This window comes from Toxoplasma gondii, chromosome XI (assembly GCF_000006565.2).
Source record: "Toxoplasma gondii ME49 chromosome XI, whole genome shotgun sequence".
NCBI lineage: Eukaryota > Apicomplexa > Conoidasida > Eucoccidiorida > Sarcocystidae > Toxoplasma > Toxoplasma gondii.
Window position 1 is genome coordinate 5,976,710 of NC_031479.1, and position 27,044 is coordinate 6,003,753.

The window sequence follows — 27,044 nt, forward strand, 5'->3', positions numbered from 1 at the left end:
TCCTCAAACACACTTGATTACCACCGCTTGCGACGGCTTATAAAATGAACAAAGTGACAACGTCAGCGCAAGCAACCCAGCAGACGCTTCTGTGCGGGTGCGCCTTTCGCGTTGCGACAGCCGGTGTGAGTGAAGTTACAGGTCGTGAAACGCTCCGCGTGGAAAGGAACAGAGAGAGCGATGTCCGAGCGATATGGATGTGCTTGGAGTGTTGCGCGTGTATATTCGCAGAGGACTGGTGAGTCCCCAGTTCTTCTTCGGTGACGGAGCCTCAGGAAACAGACAATCTTGCTGGAACTCACATAGAAACATGTTCCTGTCCGCTTGTGACGGCGCTCGAGTTCGAAGCCCCAGAGATGAAAGACGGTGAAAAGGGGGCGTTCGTTGGAGCTTTCAGAGGAAGGCAACACATCTGCGAATGCATATAGAAGGACTTCAGGAATACAAATGCAGGAAGCGTCTCATTTCTGCGCATCTCCACTCTTTTCTCCGAGTTCCGAGCCCACACCTAGCAAAGTCACCTCAAACCTCGCGTGTCTCTCTGCAGGGACAGTGAGACGGCGTCCTCTGCGCCACCCACGGTGGAGTTGCCGCTGAACTCGCCTCTTAAAGGCAGAAAATCCAGCAAAACGTGGGGTAGGGTGCTCCGGAATCGAAGCTCAATTTGACATTTTTGCAGCCATGTATTTCCGCTTCGTTTCCGCGGGTCACTCGATGAGACAGCGTTCCTGGCTCCCCCGCAGGCGTGGAAAGTGCGTCGTGTCAGTACACACACTTCGCATAAAACTCCACAAAAAGTAGACGTTTCAACTTGGTTTTTGTCCAGATGCAGTATCTGTCAATTTCTGTTTTCATCGTGCCTGGGTGGCCTCAAACCCCCGCCCTCCTCGGCAGCCTTTCTCCCGCGGGTCGTCAGGCAGCAACCAGGGAAGTCGAAGGCGAGTAAAAAAAGCGTTTTTCCAGAGCGCCTGCCCCCTCGAAGTTCAGATTTTTGTTCAAACTCGGAAAGGGAGCGCTTTCCCGTGCTGGCAAACTCCATGAACAAACAACGAGACTTGGGGTGGGTCGACTAGCTCCCGTAGGCTTCTTTCGACGTTGTTCAGGTCCCCCGAGGCCTGTTAAAGGCCTCGCATTTCTTCGTCTCTCTCATCAACTGTCAGTTTATTTTTTTCTCCATCAAAAGCCCGTCCGTTCAAGGCGAAAGATTGGAGACCTAATCACGCTTCGGTGTCCCTCCCGTAGCTTGGTTTTTGTGTGGCAACCCAATCGCTGGCATGTGGCTTTTCTTTTCGTTAGTGCGCACTTTGAAAAAGAACTTCTCCTGCCCTTAGCCCGGGAACTGAGCAGGCGGCCTTTCTCGCACTGCGGAGGACTCAGAGTTTCAGTTGCTCAAACTGAGCTTGCTTGAAGCGCCTCTTGAGTCGATGCTTCTTTGAAATACGCAGTAGCGGCAGGGTTGTCGTCCTTCCTGCACTTCACGTCTCTTGCGTTTCTGAGCATTTGAGCCTCTTCCTCGTGACTCTTTTCTGCGCTTCGACCTGAAGTCTGCTAAAAGACTCGTCCCCAGAGGCCCGGACACCGGAGGGTAAATCCGAGGGAAAGGGCACGGGGAGAAGCGGGGCAGCGGGGAGAACGACGCAAGGGGGAGAAAGTCCAGGACAAAGGGAGACGTGGAGACGACAGGGAGAAACAAAGGATTCAACGGCTCTGAGAATACTGCGGTAAACTGGTGGAAAGGCGGACGCGAGGAAGAGAGGGGAGAGACAGCCAGAAGGTGCCGTTCCAGAAGCACGCTGGTGCGAACGGCAGTGAGATTTTGTACAGACTCTCGTGGTGACTTTTTTCTTGCGTAGTCATGCACCACAGCACCCCTGTCTCGCCTTTTCTCTCTGCAGAGAAGAGTTTCGGGAGAAACAAGCGAAACACACAGACTCTGTAAACGAAACTTCACACTTGCACTTGTCTTCGCCCACCGTTTAGACGATTCATCTCCCGACTTACAGACCGACTGCTACAATGGAGAACAACAGGTTCACTGCTTCGCCGTTCCCAGCGGCGCATCGCGCCCCAAAGCCTAAACCGTTTTCCTCTCTTTCTTCCACTTTTTTTTCTTCTCTGTCGTCTTCCCGGTTCTCCTGGTCCCCCCTTAGCGCTATCCCTCTCCCTCCAGCCCTCTGTGCAGCCACGCAGCAGGCGTCTTCTCCTTCTCCCTCCTCCTCACCTTCTTCTTCGGAAGTCGAGCCGGCGACTTCTGCGAGGACCTCTGCGTTGTTTTCTTCGCGAGTCTCTCAGCAGTTGGGCGTGGACGCGGCCGCAGCATGTCTCGCCTCTTTCGGGGTGTCTCCCTTTGTGACGGTGATCGATCGCTCCATCGTCCAGGGTGCCGCGGGCAGGCGCCGCCTGTGGGACGCCATAGGCTCGGGCCTTCGGGACTTGGCGGTGAGGCCTCTGCATGTGCTCTCAGGACGCGATTTTCGTATCGTCTTTGGTGTCTACGCGGGGACCTACTTTGTCGCGAACAGTGCAGCGACCCTAGGCCGCGAGTTGCTGCTCCCGGAAGCGACGGCGGAACTTTTCAAGTTCTTGTCGACCACCGCAGCCAACATGTATCTTTGCATTCGAAAGGATATCATCTTTGCCCAGCTGTTCGGCGCCGCAAACGCCTCGCCGTCCGCGTCTTCTCCGTCGCCATGCCACGGAGTTGCTGGGCGAGGAGCTTCAGCGGTCGGCGCTGTTGAAAACGCGGTGAAGGCGACCTCTCGGAAGTTCCCTATGGTGTCTACTCTCCTCTTCGTCAGTCGAGACGCCCTCACGATTGCCGCCTCCTTCAATGCGCCGGCCTACCTCGCCGCATGGCTCACGCGTCGAGCCGCGGCAGACGACCTGCGGCGTCGACGCGGAAGTTCAGAGTCCGCAGCGATTGGCTCAGATCTAGAGGCTGACATGCAGATGACGCGCGAAGAGCGGCGCGAGGCTGCGCATGCAGACGGGCGAATTCCAACGATGCCCCAGGCACACCGCGACTGGATGGGATCCGACCGCGACGACCCCGTCGCTGCTGGCGGAGGCGAGAGTGTCGGCGCGGCTCTTGAAGAAAAGCGAGTCTGGCATCGCTTTGTGCACCGTCTTGCTGCTGAAAAGAGTTTCGCGGATTCCACAGCGCAGCTGATTTGTCCTGTACTCGTCCAGTTTCTGTCCACTCCACTCCACTTGCTCTCTCTCGACATCTACAACAAGCCCGGACAGTCTGGAATGCAAAGAGCCAAGTTCGTCGTCGGCGCGTACGCGGGCACCGTCGCGGCGCGTGCGTCTCGCATACTCCCCGCTTTCGGCATTGGTGGCATTCTCAACGCAAAAACTAAAGAGGCCCTCAGACAGTACACTCATGAAGAGACGCAATGAAGGACTCCGACAGAAAAGGAACCAGTGAAAGGGAGGGGGGAGAACGGAAAGGAAAACTGACCGTGCCACGAGTGAGAGAGAAGCTACAGGAGAACACAGCGGGAGGCTCGTAAAATGTAGAGTTCACTGTTTTCTTCTTTGACAAGGGTGAAGACAGAAAGAGGGACAGGACGATTGGAACTACCTCAAAAAGGCTGTCCGAGGGGAAAGACGCACAACGATGAGATTCAGCGTACCAGAGACAGTGAAAAGAATTTGTCACTTTCCTGTGAAGGATCGTGCATGCAAGTCACGCCAGAAGATTAGGACAATCGAACGTTCAAGGAAATCTGACCCGTGTAGGGAACTGCTGGGCGGGGAGACTTCAGCCCCTCACTGTCTCCATTCCCTGGGGGAGGTTCTTTGCCCAGAGGCAGCTCACCGGAGGGGCACATCGAGGATAGTTGCAGATGGGCAAAAGAGATTCCTGTTTCCTCAATGGCGCCTCTGACGGCTGCACTCTTCCCCTTCACATGTGAGTGCATTTCGTGTCTTTGCGCAAGGTCTGTAAGAGGTTCGGAGGGTTCTTTCGTTTCGAGAGCCCATGAATCAGGTGGACAACCTGTCATGCGTGCTTCTCCAGTCTCCGCTTGTCATGCGTCGCTTCCCTTGCTATGTGTTGCTGCCAACTTGACCGTGGGCGTGGTCGGGGTAGAAGCTTGTCTTCACGAGAAGACTTCGGATATTTCCACCATGTCCTCTCTACGACTGCCTCTTTTCGCTTCTTCTCGCACAGTGGATTATTTTATAAATGCAGAGCTCTGCAGCACGTAGAAACGAGATCACCTGTTTCCCGTTTTCCTCAACCACCCAAATTTGCACAGTGTGTTTGTATCTGCAGAGAAAAGTAGCAAACGAGCGGGGGAACGAAATCCACATGCGTCCGAGTTTTCCCGTTGGCCGACACAGATGCTCTTTGCGTTGTAAAGCAGTTCCCGAGAGAACGGGGAAGGTTTCAGGGACGTAAACGCTTGATTTCGTCTATGCTTCTTGTCCGTTCTTTAAAGTATGCCATTTGTCCTACTACGTTCTGTCGAACGTTCCAAGGCATTCATGATTCGCGCGAGTGCCTCAGCAGCCACAGAGGACATTCTTGACCGCTCTCCGGGGTCTTCATTGTGAAAGTGCTTCGGTGATATTCTTCCTAGAACGCGGCACAGAGCGTCACGCGACGGCGAAAGAGCACCGGAAACTTGCCCGGTGGGATTGACAGTTCCATGAAGTATTCCTCTACGCTTCTCGTTGGTAGCCTGGCGAACTGACAGCTTCTTCACACGTGGCTGAGGCTCTTTTCTTGCAGGGTCGGTGGAACCATATGAAATGGAAGACATGCGAACAATGTATCAAAGACACAGAGACACGAAAGAATTCTTCCGGATCTCTCATCTAATATGCCTACAAATAGCTAGAAACGTGTGTTTCCTGTGGTTAATGCTTCGTAATTTACCCTATTTTTATATACACGGCAGTTCCCGAGGCGTGCTCAGGACACCCACGCGCCTCCTCATAATGGCAGTCCACTACAGCCGCTCACTGCCTGAGACACACATTCCGGCTTTTCACGTGTCACGCTTGAAAGCGTATCACCCCCCCAAAACTCCGAATTTTGATGTACTGATACACTTGAATATGCGTCGGAAGGGTAAGGCGCTGGTGGAGGCCTAAGGACGTTAGCGGTCTGAAACATTCCGCGTTCCACAATGAGGGATGTGAATGATTGCCGGTGGCAGAGAAAAAGGCTCTCCACTGGAGGCTCTAACGGCTCCGCGGACAGCCATTTTTTGCCCTCCGGCCCCGTCAGGTAGGCTTCTGTCGTTAGAGAACGAGAGAGATACATCGTTTCGAGTACGAACGATCGGTTGCTTCCTCGCTTGTACCAGGGAACCGAAGAATATCGACAAAACATCAAAGGATGATGGCTGCAGGAAAACAGATCTGACGGAGACACCGCGGAAGGACAGCCTCGCAATAGCAATACGGGCGCTGTCCTGCGACGATCCGTTGCGCTTTTCTCAAGTTGCAGGGCTCAGAAAGAACTCTGCCGACATTTCACAAGCTCCAAAAGGCCATTCCGCGAACACCTATGGCCACATGAGAATAGTTGAGGACCCACTCCTGCGAAGGCCTGAAACAGTGTTCCGTCGGAGCAAAAATGAACAAAGCGATCGGCCCCAGTTCTCTCCCCCACAATGTGCAGACCGATAAAGACAGTCGGGGTGAAAGGCGAGTCTTTATTTTTTATAACAACTTTGTGGGCACCCCCGCAGGGCAGGAAAGCCGCTCTAACACCTCCGTCACTCTAGAGAAAACCGAGAACAAATGGACTCCGGGAAGAAAACCTGCAGCCTGGTACCGCATTATGGCATGCACTGGATGTATATCTTCACGAGAAGAAGTCTCCTTTCAGGGCACTGCTGCGTCGTTCGTTCGTTTTCAAACAACTGGAATGAGACCAGACAAGGGTCTACTCACGAATCGCGACATCTGTGAATGCGTCACAGAGCTTGAGCGCTGGCGGGTGTGTGGAGTACAAGCCTGAAGGAAACGACCCAGCGCACAAGATCGACACTTTCACGCCAGAACGCATGCACTCGAAATCTACTCCATCGTGACAGTTTTATCTTCGTGGTCTTCGAAAAGGTCGAGACGGGTGGGGGAGAAGCGTGTTCTATCCCCCGAACAATTTGGAACGGAAATGAACGACTGTGGGGCAAATCGAGAGAAGAAAGAAGACCCAGTGTATCTCCGAAAGCTCAAAACTCAAATCTGTGCGGGACTTACAAACTTCGGCGTCAAAGCAAGCGATTAGCTGCTCACTGACGAGTTGTTCATCAGGGTTGCCCGACGGGCAGCCTTGCTCCAGAAGAATGACTGAATCTTTGCATGCGCTCAGCTTGAATTTCGGGTCTGGCTTCTTCTTTTCCTCCGCATCGCAGGAACATTTGAAATGGATGTTATCCGTGTGCTTTGGCCTCTCCGGCTTGTTGATGCGAATGTCGAAGGAGTAGTTGTACTTAGCCAGTTGACCGTCGATCACGAGGAAGACATCGATGTCCGTTTCGCTCGTTTTCTTGGCTGTCACCTGGAAGTCTTTTCCGAACTGCAGAGCCCGCGTAGTCTTGGCAGGGATATCCAGTTTCACGTTGATGAACATGTTGGGAGGATGGAAAACCAAGCCAATGGTATCGACCTTTTTGCCCATTCCCACTGCTCCTAGGACTGCCTGGGGCCGGGTAAGCTCGACACTCTTCGGAATGAAGAAGAAACCCCACGGATAGAACTGGACGAAAAAGCCCCAGTCTCCCGAGGCAGTTAGCATCTTCGGAATCGCTTGGCAACTGGGCAGTTTCTCGAAGTTCTTGAGAACGTACGAGCCGTACGCAACCACCATATTCGTGCTGGGGTGTGTGCAGGCAAAACCGCCGTTATAGTCCACACAACTAATATTCATGGTCTTGTCCTTCTCAGCAACCACGAGAAGGCACAGATTTTCCGTCAGTCTGAACATTGCCAGGGACTGGTTAAGGATGAAAACCAGCGGCTTCCACGACTTGGGGAATGTTGGAAGTCGCTCGGCGTGCACGTACACAGCGACGTCTGGGGAGATCGGGGATTTCAAGAAAACTGTCTTGTCTCCTTCGATACCCAGCTTGCAATCCCCTCTCTTCCAACACTGCAAGAATGCAACAGAGAAAAAACAACCCATGTGTTCGCAACACCATAAATCAGTTGCGCAGGCCAGGGGCTGCATATATGTATACCACGTTGTTTGTCCCCTTCGAAAAGTAACCACGAGAGGATGATCGCATCACGCATACATCCTCAAACTTCCAAAGGTGACTGTACATATTACGCGAAACGCCGCCATCTGTATAATAAAACAAATGATAAATGGCAATGGCAGCTCAGTTGGAGGCTATCAGCGGTGCATCATTCCCGGGGTGTGTTCGATCGTACGTTTCCGGCCAGTGCGTTTCTCTAGTTCCCATCCCATAGTGATCGCCCGCGCCACGGAACTTTTTTGCGCGCACCTTCACATCGAACTTGCCGGACTGAACGGCCTTGAAGGGTTCTGGAAGCTCGTCGATCGGATCAAGGAAACGGAGACGGCCATCTGACCATCGCGTGGGCTTCAGCTCTAGTTTCTCTCGATCCGGCAATGCCAGCCAACCTACAAAGAATTGCCCACACTCACACACTATTTTACCTGTACATATACGAACGAGCTTCCCTTTCTATGTGTACACAGCCTGCTAATAGTTACAAGAGCATGCACACCGATATGGACAAAGCGTGTGTTATACTTTGAGACGAGACTTCTGGGAGGTTTTCTGAACTACCTCAGCATCCCAAGCGTTAACCGCAAGTCTTCCCTTGACGCTGCCACACTTACCGGCACCATCGTAGTATTGGTGTTGTGTCCAGATGACAATGCCAGGCGGCAGAGGTACCTCAACGAGGGGGTCGTAGCGGCATGTCGCCTGGCGTTCCATGTTGAGAAAAAAAACACCTGACGAATCGATGCGAGAAACGGAGCTTACACTCGATGTGCTTCGTCGACAGCTGCCTCACGCTTCACTATCTAGATAAGATAACGGGTGAATAAATCCTGTACGTACGCGCAGAAGACACAGCCCACGATGCGTCTGGTCATATCACTGGCCACGCCCCAATCGTGCCGGATATCGGGTTTCCCCCATCAAAGGGGTTAGTCAAATTGACCGCGTTTTCAGAAGAAAAGTTCAAGTATTTGCAGCCCTTGCGGAGACGGAGCTACCAGTGCAGGTAATTCTTGGTCCACGGCAGCCTCTTGCTCATCAGTCGAAAAAGTAATACCTCCACGCGCTGTGGGGATAAAAGGTTAACGTGACTGAGCAATTCTATATGGGAGTGGGCACACATTGGCAGAGCCCGTTGCTAACGGGGACAGAGTTCCAATCATCTCGATTGGTCCTCCCTCTTTTCGCACACGGTCTCTCTTCCATCTCGTTAGTCTCAGCTTCCGCGCTGAAACTCCTGTTCGCTGAAGTAAATGCTTCACAATTCCCTCTTCAAAGTGTATTTTTTCAAGAAGCTCATCACAAGCAACGCGTTACCAATCGGACCACGCTGTGCTCATGCAAAGTTTGAAGCAGGCGCCCACGGCGTGTATACGCTGGACACAGGAAGCCACGTGAAAGCGTCCTCCAAACGCGTGTCTCTCTCACCAGGAAACAACGAACATCGTTTTCCCTTCCGGGTGCCTCACACCCACCCCGCTGATACCCACACTTCCGCGGGGAGAAAGAAATACCAACACATCCTTTCAGTGCGTAGGCGCGCAAAACCGTTCGCAATGGAAGACCGCCATACGTGCGGCGGATAGTCGATCGTCCAAAGGAAGTCACTTACTCAAATCATCAGAAACGCATTCCCAATGAGTCGGACTTTCCATCAACTGGGGTTCAACAGAACAGTGTACACGTGCAACGCACCTCGCTCCTGTTGCTTGTAGGTCCCTGGTTCCGTACGCGAACCTCATGAAAATGATGAAGCAAAAGCTAGGGCTTGCTACGCATGAATTTGACTACGCAAAAACCATTCTCAGGGTTCAGGCGCAAACTACAGACAACAGAAAGTCTCGATACTTGATCCTTTTCCCACTGTTGCCATTACGTAAGGATACTTTTGCGGCGGGTTCAGTCAGGTCAGTCTCGCTCCTCAGACAACCAAGCAGCGGAGGCACACGGCCCACTCTGGCGCTTTCCGAAAAGAAAGGCTACAGAAGGAATACAGTACGACTCAGAGAAAGCAAAATTGTGGTTACCTCGTTTTTCCTTCGGGAGGAAACTGTCCTGCGCAAGCAAGGAGGCAGTTTGGGGGGACCGGCAGGGAGCAGCGGCGTGACCAGTGGGCATACAGTTCTGGAAAAGCAGCAAGCCACGTACAACTTGTGTAGAGAATTTTTTTTCAGTTCCGACAAAGGGACACGAGGTAAGTCAACATAAAACGTGAAGGAAAGTGCCACCATCAACAAGGTTTTAGTGGTGGCTTCCTTGCCCGGATGACACCATAACCTCTCGATAACGGTTTTCAGCGTGAAGCTTCTCCAGCCCGCGCGACATCGAAGGTGGCATAAACCGAGCAGTGCATTCGACAGTACTCCGACACGGGTGTTTCAACAGATTAACGAAAGCATCAGGACGCCCTCAGGTCAATTGCCATTTTATCCTTTTAACAAGATACTAGGAATACACACTGCCGGGGGATTTGAGTTTCTAGTGCGTCTGAAACCCTGCATTGCACGGGGATGGAGCTGGTGGCGGTGAGCACGACTGCTTCCTTTTCTCGCCACCTCTGTTTTACTGCTGAACTTTCCTTTGCCCTCTTTCCGTGACATTTTTTCGTGTCACTTTTCCCCGTGTTTATGCACTCTTTGCTACAGCATATCATGTTTGATCCTGAACTGGAGTTTTTTATGAATCAAAACTCATCCCAGAGTCTATACTCCAGCGCACTCGCTTAACTGCTGACAACAACGAACTCATCCCGTCCGCGAGCCTTGTTGCAACAATCTCATACATTCACACAGACTGAGACTTATCACTCTCTACGCACCGACAGCATTCTATTTGCCACGTCGCCAAGATCTGTGCCTTAATGAGACTCAAAGTCGATATTTCAAGACTAGTGAGAACCATGGGTCCCACGGTCATGGCCGTCAAGCGGCCATGTGTGCATGCTTAGTCTCAAAGCAACTCGGTAATACAGAGACAAGCGTATGGCACTCAAGACTAGGGCACGTTCAGCACAGGATACCGGCCTTTGCGACAGCAATTGTGGACGACACTGTAGAATGCGGCATACTGGCGGTACGCACATGCCGCAATTAAATGATAGTCACGATTGGCTGCTGTCGGAGAGCTAGAACCTGCTTCGAGAATTGGTGTTCTCCAACCTGATTTGCAAATGATGTCTGGAAAGGAAAAAAGACGCTGTCTTCGAGGGAATCAAAACCACCGTACGGAGTGGCGCTAGGGTAGACGAAAAAGGAGGATGCGTCGTTGTTTTTCGAGGCACTGCTGAAAGTTGCAGCAGTACCGTCTTCGTAATCAGGAACTCTGTTGTAAACGACTGAAAAGACCTGAGATACGTTGCACAGGAAGAGAGTTTTCAAATACATCCATCTTCTTCGAAAGGGTGCTTCAACAGTGTCCAACAACACTTGGTTGTGCTTATCGAGCCGTATATGAAACTGTGTTCATGCTTTGATCAAGCACTTGCTGTGGTTCTGTAGTTCTTCAATAAAAACGAACTTCCTTCCCGGAAGCATTTACCTAGTTGACAGAGTTCCAGTTACGTTCATATGTTGAGAGGGTGAGAGACGAATGGCAGGTTCGGCCTATGGTGGTGTACTGTTCACTCCAGGTCAAAGCAAAATTCTGGATGCAGCTTCCTGCGGCACTGGCTGCAACACAAAAAACTCGCCAGAGCGACTCAGGTGGGGCATTTGTCCGAATGCGGCTCCAGAGAATAATCCAGAGGATTGTGTTGGCGTCCGAAACAACCCAGCATTTTGCCGTGACTATCAGGAACACAAATGCGAAACCACGCGTAAAGCATATCTTGACGCTCACGCAATCTATTAGTTACTTCTGTAGACTTTCTGTTCGTGGTGGCTTTGCTCGCACTCATATGTGTTACGGACGTACACGTAGCACCTGTTCATTTTTAGGATTCATCTACCACAAGCAGAATTCGTGTTAAGATCCGTGGTTGTTTCCTGTTTTTTAGGGCCAAAGAACAGTGAAAAGCAGGCGCTGTCGAAATTCCTACCTCGACAGGAGAATTCGTACTGATCGCTTTTGTACAACTCCAACGAAGCTGACGTGAGAAGAAAAGATACAATCATCACGAAAGCTATACACGCGAAGGTGATTTGATACGTAGCGAACTACCGAAGCCATACGAGTATGAGCAATATACACTCATGGTCAATCCTGGCTGATTTTCGTTCACAACAGGAGGAATTTCGGTTTCAGTCACAGTGCCGACCATATCAAAGTGTAACCCAACAGTATCTGTAAAACGCCAGACACGTCGATGTAATTTCACTTGGCAGGTGCCCCTTTTCGACCAAACAAATCTTAAAAAGGAATGACATTTTTGGCCGAAGTGGAAGACGATAGCGGCCAAGCGGATTGACTTCGCTCAGCTGGTTAGCCACCAAGGTTCACTGTTATGGGCTTGTATCAAAAAGCTTGGGGCCGCTTGCCGTTTTTTGGGATTTCGTGTTGAAGTGTGTCGTACAAACGGGATGAGATCTCCCACACACGGTCGCTTACCAAACGACCCACGACCAGAAAAGCTTGTTCGAGCATTTGGAATAAACTGCACTCTGGGACTAGTAGCGGCACTTGTCAGTTGACCGTTCTATGAAGACTGATGTGGAGATTTTTGCAGCTTACAATCAGGGGTGGTAACGAATTTTGCCGTCGTTCGTGTCTGCGTTTTGTCAATAAGCATGCAGCAGCATCACTGCTTGTCTGCCAGAAGCATATGGTCGGAGGTCCGTTCCAGGACAGGTGAAGCGGAGTGGACGGATGCTTGTTGCGGAAAGAAGCAGCCAACAAACAAGTCAAGAATTCACTGTGCCTCCAAAAGCCGTATCCTTGAGGCAGATGCATTATACGTCCATTTATGTGTATAGAGAGGGCGGACCCGTTCGCGTATGAAACTTTATGCAAATGCGTGTGGATCTGTTTGCAAGTTCCAATTTCTGCGCGATATTTTTTCATAAACCACAGGTGCAGAGAAGGCCCTGTGTTCCGCACGAGTTCTTGCACGGCTATACAGCAGCACCTGCGAGCTGTGTACGATTCCTCTGACTTTAGGCTTTTCTCAAACCTTTCGTCTGTTTTGTATCACCATGAAAGATTCTGGCGGGAACTCTACGCACGGGAACGCAATGCCGGCTCATATGGGAGGAGAAAAGCAAACCGTCCGACAACATTTAGGCGGCCTACTTCAGGGTCAGCCCTGTTCCCGAAAACGGAGCGCTGACGTCACTTGTGCCACACCAGATTATGAGGACCCAGTAAAAGTATGGGAAGGAGTGAGAGATGCCACCGTCCGTGCACAAGATATCGCAGGAAATTCTGCCCTGCAGAAACTCACAGAAGAACAGACGGATATTTTAGAAATGCGAGCCGCGCGAGATCCTGCAGAACGGCAGGTGGGTCAAGACGCAAAATCTGCGGCAGACGTGCTGGCACAACACCAAGATATCGCCGAGAGTCCATTGCGCATTCATGTCAGAGCTCCTGCAAGCTGCGCTAACCTAGGATCTGGCTTTGATTGTCTTGGTTTGGCCGTCAATATCTGGAATGAATTGATTATCGAAGAAGCGGAGAAACAAGAAGTCATCATCCATGGAGAGGGTGAAGGCGAGTTACCCAGGGACGATTCCAACCTGGTACGCTCCCTTAGTACAACACGACGAAATGAAACACTGAAACTGTAGCTGCTCACATATACACGCCCCCTCTCTGTTTCGCCGTCTGTCCCTTTTTATGACCTTTCCTTTCGTTTACACTGTCAGCCTCGTAGCCGTTTCAGTCCTCGTGTTCTCCCCAAGATCGCTATTGACGACTTCTTGTTTTTGTTATGGCTTGTATTTCTCAACCAGTTAACGAGGAACTTACTGCGCGTCTCAATTCGTTGCTGTTCCTTCGAGATTGCCGCGTACCCAGCATCTGAACTCGGGGTTGTTCCACGTGAGATGAGCACACATCTGTGCCTATATCCGTGTACATAGCAACACCTGTGTATGCTGTGTATGTACTGGTCTTCTCGCGTGGTCTGTTCTGTTCTGTTCTAGGTTGTGTGTGGGTTTCAGGCAGTCTTGGCGCGCCTTAAGCTCACGCCGTCAAAGCTCCCGAAATTTCGATTTACGTGCCACAACCGCATTCCTATCGCACGTGGACTTGGCTCTTCCTGTGCAGCAATTGTCTCCGGCATTTTAGCGAGTACGGCTATTGCCCCTTTTCTACAGAGGCGATGTGCAGGTCAGGAAATGCATGATCGAGAGTCGAGTGCTAAAGTCGGTGAGAGAGATGTAGCTTTCTTTGCCATGGAGGGCGAATGGCTACATCAAGCCGGCCTCGCCGTAGAAGTGTGTGACGAGAACTTCCTGCTCAAAACGGCGTGCGATCTGGAAGTAAGAAACAGCTACTCAGGTGTGTGCGTCTCGAACTCATTTTGCTCTCTTTACACACACGTGCATCTGTTTTGCCGCCAGTGTAAGTCTGTTACCTGTGCGAGTCCTTCTGCAAACTCACCTGCTCCTCCCCTGACTCCGGGTCCCTCTGCACTTCCTTCTGCGTGTTGTTCTCAGTCCGCATGCATGTTGACATACCACTTGATGAGCACCCATACGTGGACAGCTTCCTTTTCCATTTCACTTCCTCCTTCTTCTTTCCGGGTCACTGCCTGTCTAGCGTTCCCGACTGATTATGGAGGTCCTTTCAAAGTTTCAGAGCATTTGCGTCCTGTTCGTTTCCCTCCTGCGTGCTTCACAGGGGCACGCCGACAATGCTGCAGCGGCTCTCTTTGGAGGACTTCAGCTGGCCCTCAAATACGTCCCTCGCGATCCCATGACGGTGCTCGCTACAATTGAGAAAACCCACTACCCAACGCCTTTTGACATAAAAAAAGCAAAAGAAGCGGCTGCGGCAGTCGCCGCAGCAGGCGGGGCTGTGTCTCCTCTTCCTGGTGATGAGAAGTCACCAGTTCCTTCCCCACGTCCAGGGGCAAAACATGGCGGAAAAGTGATGAAACCTAAAACCGGTGATGATGCCTGGATGGCTCGAGGAGTACCCATCCCTGATAATCTTAAATGTGTTTTGTTTGTTCCGGATGAGGGAATGGAAACTTCAAAGGTGAGGGTGTAGGCGCTGCAAAGAAGCGAAGAGCTTTCTAGTGTCAATCCAGTTCACGAACGGGAGAAGTTTCACCCGTCGGTATACTCTTTCATACACGCATATTCATGCCATGTGTGGACAAACGCCTGTGGACATGCATATGAATAGTATGTTTTTACTTCTGCACAGTCACAGTTGGAAGCGTGCGACCTTCGTCTGCGGGCTTTTGCGCCCGTGAACTCGTCTGGACCCTGCATGTCTAGCCAATGAGGTGTTCACCTGCATCGGTAGGCCCACTTTCTTTTTCCTCCGCTTTGGATACACTGGGATACGTACTTTGACTACTTGTTCTCTCTTCTCAGGCCCGTGAAGTGCTTCCCAAAACGGTTTCTCTTGCAGATGCCGTTTTCAACTCCGCTCGCACGGCTTTGCTTGTGTACGCGATGAACACGGCGGCGGCCGCAGCTGTTGTGGCTGAGGCTGGCGAAGGGGGCACACCTGCCAAAGCCGCCGAGGCAGTTGAGGATGTCCTCTATAGGCTGTTACAAGATGCGATGGACGATCGGCTTCATCAGCGATTCCGGGCTAAACTGAACCCTCATCTCGAACCTATGAAGGATGCCGCCCAGAGAGCTGGTAAGAATTTGCGGCTTCGTCTCAGCTGCCGTCATTCCGCGTCGTTAAAGGTTTTTGGTGGGTAAAGAGTACGCAGAATTCAAGGATGTACATATTTACACGACTGTGTATGAATAGATATACTAGTTCTCAGCTGCCGTCATTCCCCGTCGTTAAAGGTTTTTGGTGGGTAAAGAGTACGCAGAATTCAAGGATGTACATATTTACACGACTGTGTATGAATAGATATACTAGTTCTCAGCTGCCGTCATTCCCCGTCGTTAAAGGTTTTTGGTGGGTAAAGAGTACGCAGAATTCAAGGATGTACATATTTACACGACTGTGTATGAATAGATATACTAGTTCTCAGCTGCCGCCATTCCCCGTCGTTAAAGGTTTTTGGTGGGTAAAGAGTACGCAGAATTCAAGGATGTACATATTTACACGACTGTGCATGAATAGATATACTAGTTACGCGAGGGCGCGCGGAGCTGAAGGGGAACATGCCACTTCAGCGAGTCGCTAGCCCACGATCACAGACTCCCAAATCCGCTGATCCGAAAGACAGATGGTTCCTCCTTTTTCCCGCCTGTTCAGGTGCCCTGGGAGTTTGTTTGAGCGGAGCGGGTCCCGCGGTCCTGGCCTTCGTGATGGAACACCACTGCGGCGAAGTCGCAGAGGCATTAAACACCGCAGCAGCGGAGTGTAAGAAAAAAGGCAAAGTGCTTGTTGTGGCTCCAGCAGCTGGCGGAGCACATACAGTGCCCTTTGCACAAGAGCGCGATGACGACGGTTGGTGAAGTGTCTGTTCGTCTCTCGCTCCGGTGGAAGCTCTCCGCGTATGTGTGCGCCCACAACAGTGCGTGCAAGTATCTTTCCGTGTGAAGTGTGTGTTCACCTGCATGCTCAGCTTTACATACACTTTTGACTTGTTATACATGACTAAACGTCGCGATGCATGCTTGAGTTCGATGAAGGGCGAAAATGACTTGCGTTTGTCTTCGATCTTGCAGTTGACTGTACAGCTCCTGCTGTGCCCCCCGCTGTCGTGCGCCGAACTCGAGCGCCTAGTAGCCGAATGGAAGAGTGTTATCCTTTACTGTGAAAAACTTGCAAATGCACCCCGGAGAGGAGATCGCCTCAATGCTTCAGTGTCCAAGAAACAAGCTAATTGCTGCTATCGGCTTTCTGGAAACGCGACAGTAGTTTTAGACATAGCATTGCTTTGAATTCAATTGGAAATTAGGTAGATCTGTGAAGACGTGAGAAGGCGGGGACAGAAGAAAAGAAGTGAGCAGATAGACGCGGCAGACACCGAGAACAACGACAAGGCTAAAACAGACAAGGAGCGAAGAGACAGCAAGCAAGGAGTTAGAAGCGCCCACAACAACAGATACGACGAACTATTCATCTTAGGCTACACCGGTCAGGCATGATTTACACAGCCAGCAAATAAACACCCATTGATACATTTACGTATCTCCTTATACTTGAGAGGAAACATAGAGACAACAGGGTCCCCGAGAAAACCCAGCCTCGGTCTCACCGTGCCTAGGCCCTGAAAACGCCCGATCGAATCCGCTGACAACCACACAAAAGAGGCGCCCCTGCTATGTAGCTTGTTTTCCTGCATACTTTGGCCTCGAGACGAAACGCTCTTGTCGCAGTTTCTTCCTTATTCACATCGGAAAATGTACCTGTACCAGCACGTTGAGGAGCTGTCGAGCACACAGGTAGCCGTAACCTGAAAGCGCGTCACGGAAACGGGCTGGGTGACCGGGTGCGAGAAAGTGCACTACAGACCATGTTTGTCAGGCCCATAGCATCTACTCGTCTTCCGGTTTGAGGGGAGGTGGTCGTTTCTTGCCTCCGGGTTCCACGAAAAATTTGGAAGCTAGGTCTTTCAGTTTCTCATTTTCCTCAACCAACGCCTCTCGGTTCTTCTTGTAGCGCTCGACATCCGCTCCTGCAGGATAGGCCTTCATCCCGTAGGACTTGTCGCCATCGGAAGCTGTTCAGAGCGAGAAAAGAAGACACGCGCGGGGTAGCGGCCGGTCAATTCACCACGTTCATGGCTTACGCCGCTTCGCCACGCATGCTTATCCCTCTTCGCACGTACATCTTTGAGGGAGTTTTGGAGGCAAAACGCAGAGACAAGCCAACGAATAGACCTACAGGTCGATTGCTAAAACGTGAACAAACGATGACCATATAAGGCCACAAGCGATCGATAGGCACACTGACCCACGAACCGATGAGGTACACAAGACTCGGGGGAACAGAGGAGCGAGTCAGAACACAAGTGGACCGAAAGAGAGACATGCATTCACGCGAAGATACATTGGAAGGCAAGCAGAGACATCCATCATCAGACGTGTGTTTCGAGCGGCAGATGAAAATCGGCAGTCCAACAGAGGCTCGTCAAGCGAGCGCTGAGCAAATGCCAAGTACACGTCGCACCACTGGCGAGAGTCTGAAACTTCCTCGTTACTGCACCGAGTCAGGGGATCTTCAATCCATTCTAGATCATCTTACATTTATGAACGACACTGGCTGTTACAGGCCTCTCCTCTACGTAGTACGTGATGTCCCCGTGGTCCGCCACGAAATCGTAGACGAGCTGCGACTCCATGAGATTCAGCGTGCGCTCCGTTACCAGGTCGGGCTTCTGGCCCGGACACTGGTCAGAAGATGCCATCAAAGACACACAAGAATCGACAAGAAAAATAACCGCTCAACACACTGTAAGTCCATTTTTCAAAGACACGGGAGTAGTGAGCCGACGCTGAGGTGCTGATACAGTGCGGCAATTAAAACATTCACTTTTATCTGACTTGTTATCCCCATCGTCCGCTTGCGACCCTGATTCTTGCATCCACACAGGTGTCGACACTGCGCTTAAAGGAACCTTTAATCCGTGTTTGATAGTGACCAATGCTAAATGTCTGCCACACTTAGACTACTATTCTTACAACCAACTACAGCTTTGATGGCGCTGTCACGAACTCAATACGAGCAAGCCGGTTCGTGTGCCTACACCCGATCAAGAAAATGCAAAGGTGGACCCACAATGAGGACTCGCTTTGCTACCGGGTGTCTGGGCTGAATCGTGTCGTCGTTAATCAATTGCGGGAGAAGAGTTTGCAATGCTTGTCGGATCAGTGTACATCGAATACCTTCATCAACGTCTCCTCGACAGATTTCATCAGCTTGGCTTGGTCAACCTTCAGATTCTCGTTTTTCATGATTGCCTGAGGAGAAACGGACAAGACACTGTTGCCCACTGTGAAGTAACATTAGGAAGACAAGACCTGTGTACCATATGAAACGCACAAACACGCCCACGCTTGTAAAGTTCTGTTTATTCATGCGTCCACACTTTTCTGGTCATCGCACACACATTTATATTTGCATATACATACTCATATATATATATATATATATACGCGTATATTCGTGCATGGGTCTGTCCGGACGGGAACATAGGGCGAAGGTATTCCGAGAACGCCGAGGCAACCCTCCATCAGGGATCTGCAGCTTCGCTTTTCAAAATGCGAACCTTGATGGTGAAGGCAGTCTTCAGAAGTTTGACGACGACGTTGACATTCTTGCTTTTCCACTCTTGGTACTTCTCCTCAGTGTCTAGGCCAGTCACGTCCTGCCCTTCCATCTCCTTCGACTTCAGCTGCTGCTTGTACGTCAGCCGTGCCTGTTCTTCGATCAGCGTTTCTACGAACAGAGAGACCGGAAACACCGATGCTGTCGCCAACAGACTCAACAGAGATGCCCCTTGTGTGTGCTTCCACATTTGTCATCAAATTCTTCTATGAGACACCGCGTGCTGTCGGTCGACCGTAGGGAAGATATTGAGCGGAGTCCCGAACTGTACTCTGGAGCTGAGAATGGTACTTTCAGCGCGGCAGGTAGCCCTTCCGGTTTGCTACGACCACTGAAATGTAAAGAGTATGTAAAACATGTACAGTTCAACCCAGAAGAGTTTCACGTTTGCCCACGGAGAGCACGCACATACATTTCCGGAACCAGCCTCACATTTTTATGTTTCTGTCCAGCTGCATGCGAAAAAAAGCACAGACGTGAATGTTTGTGCGAATCTGGGGTTGTTCGTCTGCCTCAGCCATTGCGCCAAAACTGTCGCGCCGACCGAGATTTCTTGCATGCATAATCGTAACCCCGAGCATGTGGATTGTGAAACACACCAGTAACAGACAAATCTACAAAGAAATATGGAACTCGATCGTATCGCGCTTACACCCTCGACCTCGAACTAATGCTTTGTGCAGCGCCTGCTCTTCGTTCCCTCATCGAGGACATCCGAACCCAGTTTGCCGCGACCAGAAAAAACTCGCTTTCCGCTGACGCACTGGCTACGCTTGGCATTTCGGAGCCTCACCAGGAGCCTCAATTGTGGTGATGTCGTCTAGAGCCGCAGCAACGGCACCACGACGGGCCTTGACACTCGCTGCCTCCACGAGCTCGTCGCCAGTTGCTTCCAGGCGCTCCATGAAGTCTGTTCGAGTCTCATTCAATACCTTTCTGTAAAACTCATCTAGAAGCCGAGGACACAAAAATCACCTGACCATGAACCGAGCGTCGGTTGAAATAAACTGGAGTGAAACACTCTAGACTCCTTCAAGACGCCAAGAAACGTCTGCGAAAACCTGCTCACCCAGGGACGCGCTACAAAAACGACTCCCGTTCGCCTTCGGACACCACGTCTAACGAGTAGCGCAATATGCAAAGAAACCCGCGTGCCTATGACCCTTTACAACTCTAGACATAGCCCAAGTTGTTGTTCGTTTCCTCGTGGCCACCGCTCTCCGTATCTCCACGCGAGTAGTTGTGACGTAGTGGCGCCAGCAAACCCCTCTTCCCGTCTCATGCGCCAAACCGGTCTAAACCTGACTTTTCGGTGTCTCTACACAGCGCGCAGGATGCCGTGGTTTTCGCGTCGAAGCTCGCAAAGCCCCTCGCCACTTCCGCAAGGGTCTCGTCTAGGGAGTCCGGGGAGGAGAAACACGAGTCCAGTCTCAAATTCCTCACCGTTGAGTTCGCGTGGAATCCTACGTTTGACGCCGAGGCACTTGACGTGGAGAATGGTTTGCACGAGTCGCTCTTCGTCTTCGTCGAGGATGTGCTCTTTTCTCTCATCCGTAAAGCCAATTCCACACTTCTCGCCTGCTTCTCTAGCCAGCGCTTGGACCATGGAAAGACCCGATCCATCAGCTCGTTCTGTCTCTCCCAAGCCCCCACTGCCTTCGCTCGGAACCTGTTCGCCCTCCAAGAAGCCTGTCGCGGAGACGCGGGGCGAGGGCGTCTGCGTGGAGGCGCCAGCAGGAAGGTTTCCAATTTGGTCGACGCCAGAAAAAGGGAGCATTTCCTTGACAGAAAAAGGCAGTGGCACCCGTACCTCCCGCGCATCGCCCTTCCGAATCCCCAGGAGACCGTCCACGAGCTCTGCGCCGCCTTCCGGGTTGCTGAAGCAAGTGGAGAAGAAAGGGGAGAACAAGGAAATGCAAAGAAGAAGAATGGGTATCGAACGGGTGAGAATGGGAGACGGGCAGAGGGGATGGATTCCGAAAAAACAGGGAGAGAAAGAGTCGCCACGAAAGTGGAAGCGCCCCAGAAACGGGCCCTGAGGGTCGACTCAAAGAGTGGAAAGCCTATTCACTTTTCCATGTGCGTTGGTTACTCTGAACCAAACTTCGCACGCTGACTTTGTTCGATAGCACTCACACCGGAAAGAAGAGACCGATTATTCGCGTCGTTTGTCTCACCAGTCTTTGTCCAAGATCACCGTCACTTTCCCGGCAATGAGATGCGTCGGAATCTCGTCTCCTCGTGCCTCCTCGCCAGTTTCGAACCATCCGCGAGTGACCTGAGAAACATGGCGTTTGAAACACCCTTTGTGGAGAGGTAGCTCTCTCGGTCGAAACCTGCGTACTTGCAGGCGCACAAACCATCGTCTCTTTCTTTCAACTCTTTCTCTTCTTTTTTTGTCGCCACAGCGACCACGTGCAACGGTTCACAAGAACATCTGAAAAGAACACACCTCTGAATCTGAACGGTTTCTCCACTTTCCTATGCAAAATCGAGGGTCCGACAGCGACAAACAAGGGCCAGCTGCCCACCTCAATTTCTGCGGCGTCCCCCATTCTGGCGCGCCTATCGTCATCGGGAAAATCCACCTCATGCGCATGCCTCTTCGCCAAAATCTCCTCAGCCTTCTGGAACAACAGACCCTTCGGATAAGGCGGCCTAGGCACTCTCAGCTGGAAACAGACATCGGAAATGCGCGCTCACGAGTTCCATACACACACAGACACACAGACTGGGCGGTCCGCATACTTCCATGCATTGACTTCTCCTGTTCAGCATGACTCTCTACTCAGATGTGAAAGGTAACATGCACAGCGAATTCAGTGGGTACACCTTCGAGTTGCAATACTCTGTCGACCCCGATATCTGCATGCAACTTTCTGCTGCATCCGTCATCACAGCCTATTTTACCCAGTGGAAGAAGCCAGTCACGCCCGTCTTCACCTTGCAGGGAGGACAGCGCGCGCGGTCACTCTTGTGCACAGCGGTGCTGGTTGCCAACTCGTGAGATGGATACTCGGCCGCGCAGGGTCCTTTGCCGCAGTTCCTCTTCTAGATTTTGCGGTCTTAAACAAAACTGCAGAGTCCACACTTTTGTGTCTACTTGGCTGGAGCCGCTTCGCGCATTCGACAGGAGACCCCCCGACCTAGGTTGGCCTTTCCACCGCTGTCTTGTCGGCACCGAATACATTTTCTAGCTTGAAAAACATAACAAGGCACCACCTGCACATCCCGAGGTTGCCAGCTGCATCGCTGCGGAGACACACGAGAGCGGCAAACGGGCTGCGAAGAAAGCAGAGAGGAAACGAACAGAGCCGCACCAAGAAAGACCTCACTTTCAGAGTGAAACACCCTCCTAGAGATGGAAAGAGTGCGTCCGTGGTCTGCTTGCATTCAGTCGTCCCCACCATTCGTGTGAGCTTATCGCTGCTAACGACTTCCTCTATCCACCGCCAGTATAGAATGGAACACACAGAATGACCAAAATAATCTTTGAGCTAAAACATGAATGCACGGGTGGAACAATGCACCCGCAGGGAGGCGAGTTCGCTTTCTCGGCTGTGATCGAAAAGACAGAAGACTCACCTTGAGCCCTCTGTAGTTCTCTTTGAACTTGACTGTCGGCAGCGTATCACATCTGATCTGAATCTTCATCGACTGTCCGGGATGGAACTTCTTGGTGAGCTCGTCGGTCGCCTGAGGCACAAAACGTCGACAAAATGATAGCGAAATACGTCACACGCATGGACGTGCATGCACATAATTTTGCAGTTCGGCGAGTTGTATACGCACTTGTCTCTGGGGGTTTAAAATCGTGAGTGCATGCAGCCGCCTCGGAGAGCAGCAAACGCATCCCTAGCTCAAATCTCTTGCGCGCCATAGTCCTCTATATAGCACATCTATCTGCACAGTTTCATACCTCACGACAGACAGTGCATCTGGTGGGTACAAATGCAACGTGTAATATTCTGGATACACAGTTACCTGCGGAGCATGCATGCATGCACTTAAGCGCTGAAACAACGTGTGCAGACCTCAGTCAGCCGCATCGATCTCTCCATGGCGATGTATACTTCAATATATCTTTGATCAAATAGTTAGATGCATGTGTAGATGTACACATACATGTATGGATACATATATAAATATATATATATATATATATATTTATATACGTGTATCTTTGTACCGCGATTTATTTTGATGGAGGGGTTTGGTCAGACGCGCTGGTCTGTCCAGCAAGACACACGCGTCGTGAGGCCGGTGGCATTCGGGGACCCATCGACTCCACACCGGAGACTCACCCACACCATGTCTCATGTGCATGCATGCAATGCGTGCATGCGCCACTCGCTCACCTGGACAAACTGGGGAGTTCCAATGATCTTTGCACCTTTGTTCGTGGCTTGATGAAGAAGCAGATCTCCGAGCGCCTGAACAGCTCTCTGCTTGACAGCGTCTACACCACCCGCGTAATACTGAAGCATTGAGAGAGGCACCTCTCCCAAGCCGCTTCGGTATCCAGGGACCCGCAGCGTTGTTCGTAGGTGGGCAATCGTCAGATCCTGGACCTTGACACAGACGGACATGCAAATCAGACGAACGATAAACGGATACACCCGTCCGGGGAGAAATGTTTGACGATGCCCCTGCTTCCACCTGCCGAAAAGAGGCGTCGACCGCGGGGAGAAGCTCAAGGTCGACGCAGGCGCATAGACACACATACGTTTCTAGACTGGCACGAAGTATTGTGCAAGCATGCATGAACACAAAGACGCTGGTCGGATGCTTAGACGCCGCAGAGTTCGCGGTTCCCGTTGTATCCTTTCAAACATAGATTACAAACACCATCTGGCCGTGTACACACACACGTACAAATCTATTTGCATATATATATATATATGTACATATATACATGTACATATACACATCTACATATGTATATATATATATATATATATATGAATTTCAGCTGACACCAAGATGAGGCTTGTGCTCTCGCGTGCTATTGATTCAGCACTACACTTTACGTTCGCCTGCAAAAGGGACTCGCACTCCCTCCATAGATAATGCAAGGAAGAAACAGCGTAGACATATCATGAGCACAGGGAGACACGCATCTACGCATACATACCTGTAAAGACCCCTACCGTCGACCTTTATCGCCTATATTGATAGACAGCCCTATATGAAGGTGTATGCTCGTGTCTCTGTTGAGAAAAAATTAGAGAATTTTCTGATTGAATAGACTGCTCTGTGAGAAGTAGGCATGCGAAACGTTCATCCCCCCCAAGCTCAATCACGAGCTACGCGACACAGGCATTTGCACGCTCGAGGTCACCCTACTCTTTGCGTGATGTGAGCAGGAATGTCGGCCTCAATGAGGACCGTCGCGTTTCCGCTGCGGTGTATTGCGACAGGAAGGTGACTAGCCAGATCTTCAATAAGTGCCATGTCCACTCTTTCGCTGTCTTTGCCAACGATCTCTGGCGAGGCGGCTCCGAACCGCTTTCCTCGTCGCAGATACGCAGTTCGGCGCTGAAGACACACGGCGCACAAGCTCAAGCATCCGCTTTTTCGAAAAGGGTGCCTGATGTAGGCTTTGATGCACTTTATTCGCATCGACAACATTTGCTATACACAACACTATGTACATGCATGCATACCCATACGAATATATATATATATATATATATATATACATATATACGTATGTAGGCGTGTATGTATGTGTGCATGTATGTCTAGTGTACGTCAATATAGACGTGGATTTGGATGTCTCTTTTCCACGCGAACGAGAAGTTTCAGTCTTCACCATGGTTTATAACCAGAAGAGTTTTCTGTCTCGGGGATGTTGAAAGATAAGACAGATCGCAGATTGGAGGCTCTAGAGAACTGCGTTCGTGAGTTTGAAAGACTGAGACGCCGAGAGCAAGCGTCGCGTCCCCCAGACCGCGAAGCTGTCGACTTGCAAACCCCGTGAAAACGTTGAGGAGCTTTTCACTCCCCTTCCTCTCCGGTAAGTTTTCCTGTTATCCCTCATGGCCCTCCGCCCGCGCATGCAGTTGACACACAGAGACTCAACGAGGCAAGGACCCCACAAGGAGACTCTTTGCCAGGCGTTGGCTTCGTTCGACCCCCCACCCGTCTCATATACGAGTGCCGCTCACCTGCATGATCATCCACCCGCACCGCGTCCCTATTTCGGTGTTTTGTTCTCCCTTTTCAACAGAAGCAATCCGCCTACCTGCTGCACCTGTTTGCGTCGCTCTTTGAAGCTTCTGAGGCCTTGAGAGGAGGCGCAATCTCTGTTGTCTTTGCCACCGTTGGACCGTCCGCCTTGCTTTTCTCCTACCCCTCCCCACTCATCGGATGCATGCGACCCCTCTGCTACTGCTTCTCCTCCGTCTCCCTCTTCTTCGTTTTCTGTGTCGTTTTTTCTTGCGTCTCGACTCTCGTCTCCTTCGGGATCTGATTCGAAGAAAAGCTGCTGAGTCGCACAACCTCGAGTTTCTTCGTCTTCGTAAAAATCAATCTCATCCTCTTCTCCTTCTTCCCCGTTGAACGAGTCACGTTCCTGACTTTCTCCAGCCTTGCCTGTGCTTCCGACAGACTCCAAGTCCGTTTCTGCCCTCGACGGGCGGCGCGACAGCCAGACGAGCGGCGTATGAGAAAGAGCGGAAGACCGTGGCAGACGAAGAGAAGAACGCGCCGCAGAGATCGGACGAGAACGACCAGAAGAGAGAGGAAGAGAGATGCAGGGAGAGCCAGAAGAAGACATGCGCCAAGAGAAACTCAGGGAGAGGGCAGAGAGGAACGCAATCGACTTTCGGATCTGCTGTCTCGACAGTCGAGACCGCAACACATAGGACAGGCGAGCGCGGACAGCTGGCAGGGGACGAAGCGAAGGAGGAGACGGTGAAGGCAGACAGAGAGGAGACGCAGACAGAGACGATCTGGAGATCGATGCGCAGGGGTGAGGTGGAACAGCAGTTGTCGCAGGGAACAAGGTCAAGCGAAGAGAGGCCAACAGTCTGTTGAGGTGCGTGGACTGGAGGTCAGGGCATCGAGCACCGCGCGTTTCCTCCGCGATGTTTTCTGAAGGATTTTGTGGAAGCTGAGGGGAGGGGGTGGAAGAAGGGTGAGCCGAGAGTTCGCTACCAAGACCAAAGTGAAAGACATTGTTAGGGGGGTCCGAAAGAGGCGACTCGTTCGAAGACAAAGCGCATTTCCTTCTGCTTGGAGAAACAGAAGTTCGAGGCTGCAGCGAGGGAGAAGAAAACGGCTGAGAAGGACCGTGTAAAACCGAGCACTCAAGGGGCAGAGACGCGAAGAGAGAAAAGGAGACAAAGACGAAAGCGCAGTTCCTTTTGAGCACATGCAGGGGAGCAGGGTATCCCCGGATTGCCAGCTTCCCCATTTTTCTCTCGCTCTGTCAGCGCCTTTTCGGAAGACCTGCCGTACCTTGGCGCAGAGAGAGGGCGGAGAGGGAAGGAAGCATGTCCGGCGCGTGCAGGCCGGAAACGGACGGAGACAAGGAAACTCCTTGGTGCAAAAATTTCGAGATGAAAGGGAGAAATACGGAGGAACAACGCGAGAAAAGCACCCCGCAGCCCCCCCTGCAGACAAATGCCACGGCTACCACCCAGTTGAGGACATTTTCAGAACGGCAGGCAATCGATGAGGTCGCCACCGATTTGCATGCACAGAGTCGACTGACGGAGCCCAGAACGAACGAGAAACAAGAGGGGGAAATCCAGGGAAAGAGAGGGAAGAAAACAACAAACGCGACGACGCCAACGGGCGGACGCGTGTCAAGAGTGAAGCTGAGAGAAGGGAGGGAAATCAGAGACAGCGGGGAAGAAGGAAGAGAGGAAAACGAAGGGTTCGTACACTCGGGGAGGTGAAGCCGAAAAGCACAAAGTATGAAGAGGAAGCGAAGACAAGAAAAAGCGAGACACGCACGCAGGAAGAAAACGGCCGCGAATCTCAATGTCTCTTGGGTCTTCGCGGTGTCTCCATTGCGATGACTCCTTGCGCGGTCTCGGGGGTGGAAAAAAGTGACTTAAACTGAAAACAGTGGCTTTGACAAAAAAGAAAAGCTCCCCCCAAAACGCGGCGCTTCTCGAGGCAACCAACTCGATTTGGACGCACAAACATCGAGAGTTATGCAAGAAGAAACCAATGCTATCGACTCTTTCTATTTTTTTCTGCATGCACCAGCTACACACGCTACACGAGACATCGGCGCTTCTTCACGTCCCGAAGCTGGACACCCGCAGCAATGGATTAGAAAAGCCAATAAACGTGGTTTTTCTTGCTGCGTTTCGCCTTTCTCTGTCAAGCGAGTGAAGACCATCCCCTCGACTGCAGAAAGAAAAGGAAACGAAGTTGAACAGGATACACGCTGTGACGACCATAAGGGGGTAGCTGTGCGCCTTCTGTGCTTCCTCTTTGCTGCGAATTCTG

General features: G+C 51.4%; 4 protein-coding genes across 4 annotated transcripts; 2 read left to right on the forward strand and 2 right to left on the reverse strand.

Moving 5' to 3' along the window:
• The first annotated feature begins 145 nt into the window (after positions 1-145).
• On the forward strand, positions 146-4,823 carry TGME49_216660 (hypothetical protein). Its single transcript, XM_002370933.2, has one exon. The coding sequence runs from the start codon at positions 2,017-2,019 to the stop codon at positions 3,400-3,402; it is 1,386 nt and encodes a 461-aa protein (XP_002370974.1). The 5' UTR covers positions 146-2,016; the 3' UTR covers positions 3,403-4,823.
• Positions 4,824-5,072: 249 nt separating this feature from the next.
• TGME49_216650 (S15 sporozoite-expressed protein) lies at positions 5,073-10,729 on the reverse strand. Its single transcript, XM_002370932.2, has 5 exons — positions 9,248-10,729; positions 7,835-7,951; positions 7,473-7,612; positions 6,223-7,114; positions 5,073-5,976 (listed from the first exon to the last, which is right to left on the reverse strand). The coding sequence occupies exons 1-5, from the start codon at positions 9,336-9,338 to the stop codon at positions 5,906-5,908; spliced, it is 1,311 nt and encodes a 436-aa protein (XP_002370973.1). The 5' UTR covers positions 9,339-10,729; the 3' UTR covers positions 5,073-5,905.
• A 1,568-nt stretch (positions 10,730-12,297) lies between these two features.
• On the forward strand, positions 12,298-16,111 carry TGME49_216640 (GHMP kinase, putative). The gene is made up of 5 exons (XM_018779743.1): positions 12,298-12,895; positions 13,301-13,639; positions 14,001-14,360; positions 14,705-14,978; positions 15,555-16,111. The coding sequence occupies exons 1-5, from the start codon at positions 12,350-12,352 to the stop codon at positions 15,755-15,757; spliced, it is 1,722 nt and encodes a 573-aa protein (XP_018635257.1). The 5' UTR covers positions 12,298-12,349; the 3' UTR covers positions 15,758-16,111.
• A 68-nt stretch (positions 16,112-16,179) lies between these two features.
• Positions 16,180-26,727, reverse strand: TGME49_216630 (trigger factor protein, putative). Its single transcript, XM_002370930.2, has 12 exons — positions 24,823-26,727; positions 23,922-24,113; positions 22,934-23,146; positions 22,161-22,271; positions 21,107-21,247; positions 20,753-20,853; positions 20,019-20,452; positions 19,369-19,524; positions 18,517-18,686; positions 18,134-18,208; positions 17,493-17,637; positions 16,180-16,968 (listed from the first exon to the last, which is right to left on the reverse strand). The coding sequence occupies exons 1-12, from the start codon at positions 25,993-25,995 to the stop codon at positions 16,784-16,786; spliced, it is 3,096 nt and encodes a 1,031-aa protein (XP_002370971.2). The 5' UTR covers positions 25,996-26,727; the 3' UTR covers positions 16,180-16,783.
• Between the last annotated feature and the right edge of the window lie 317 nt (positions 26,728-27,044).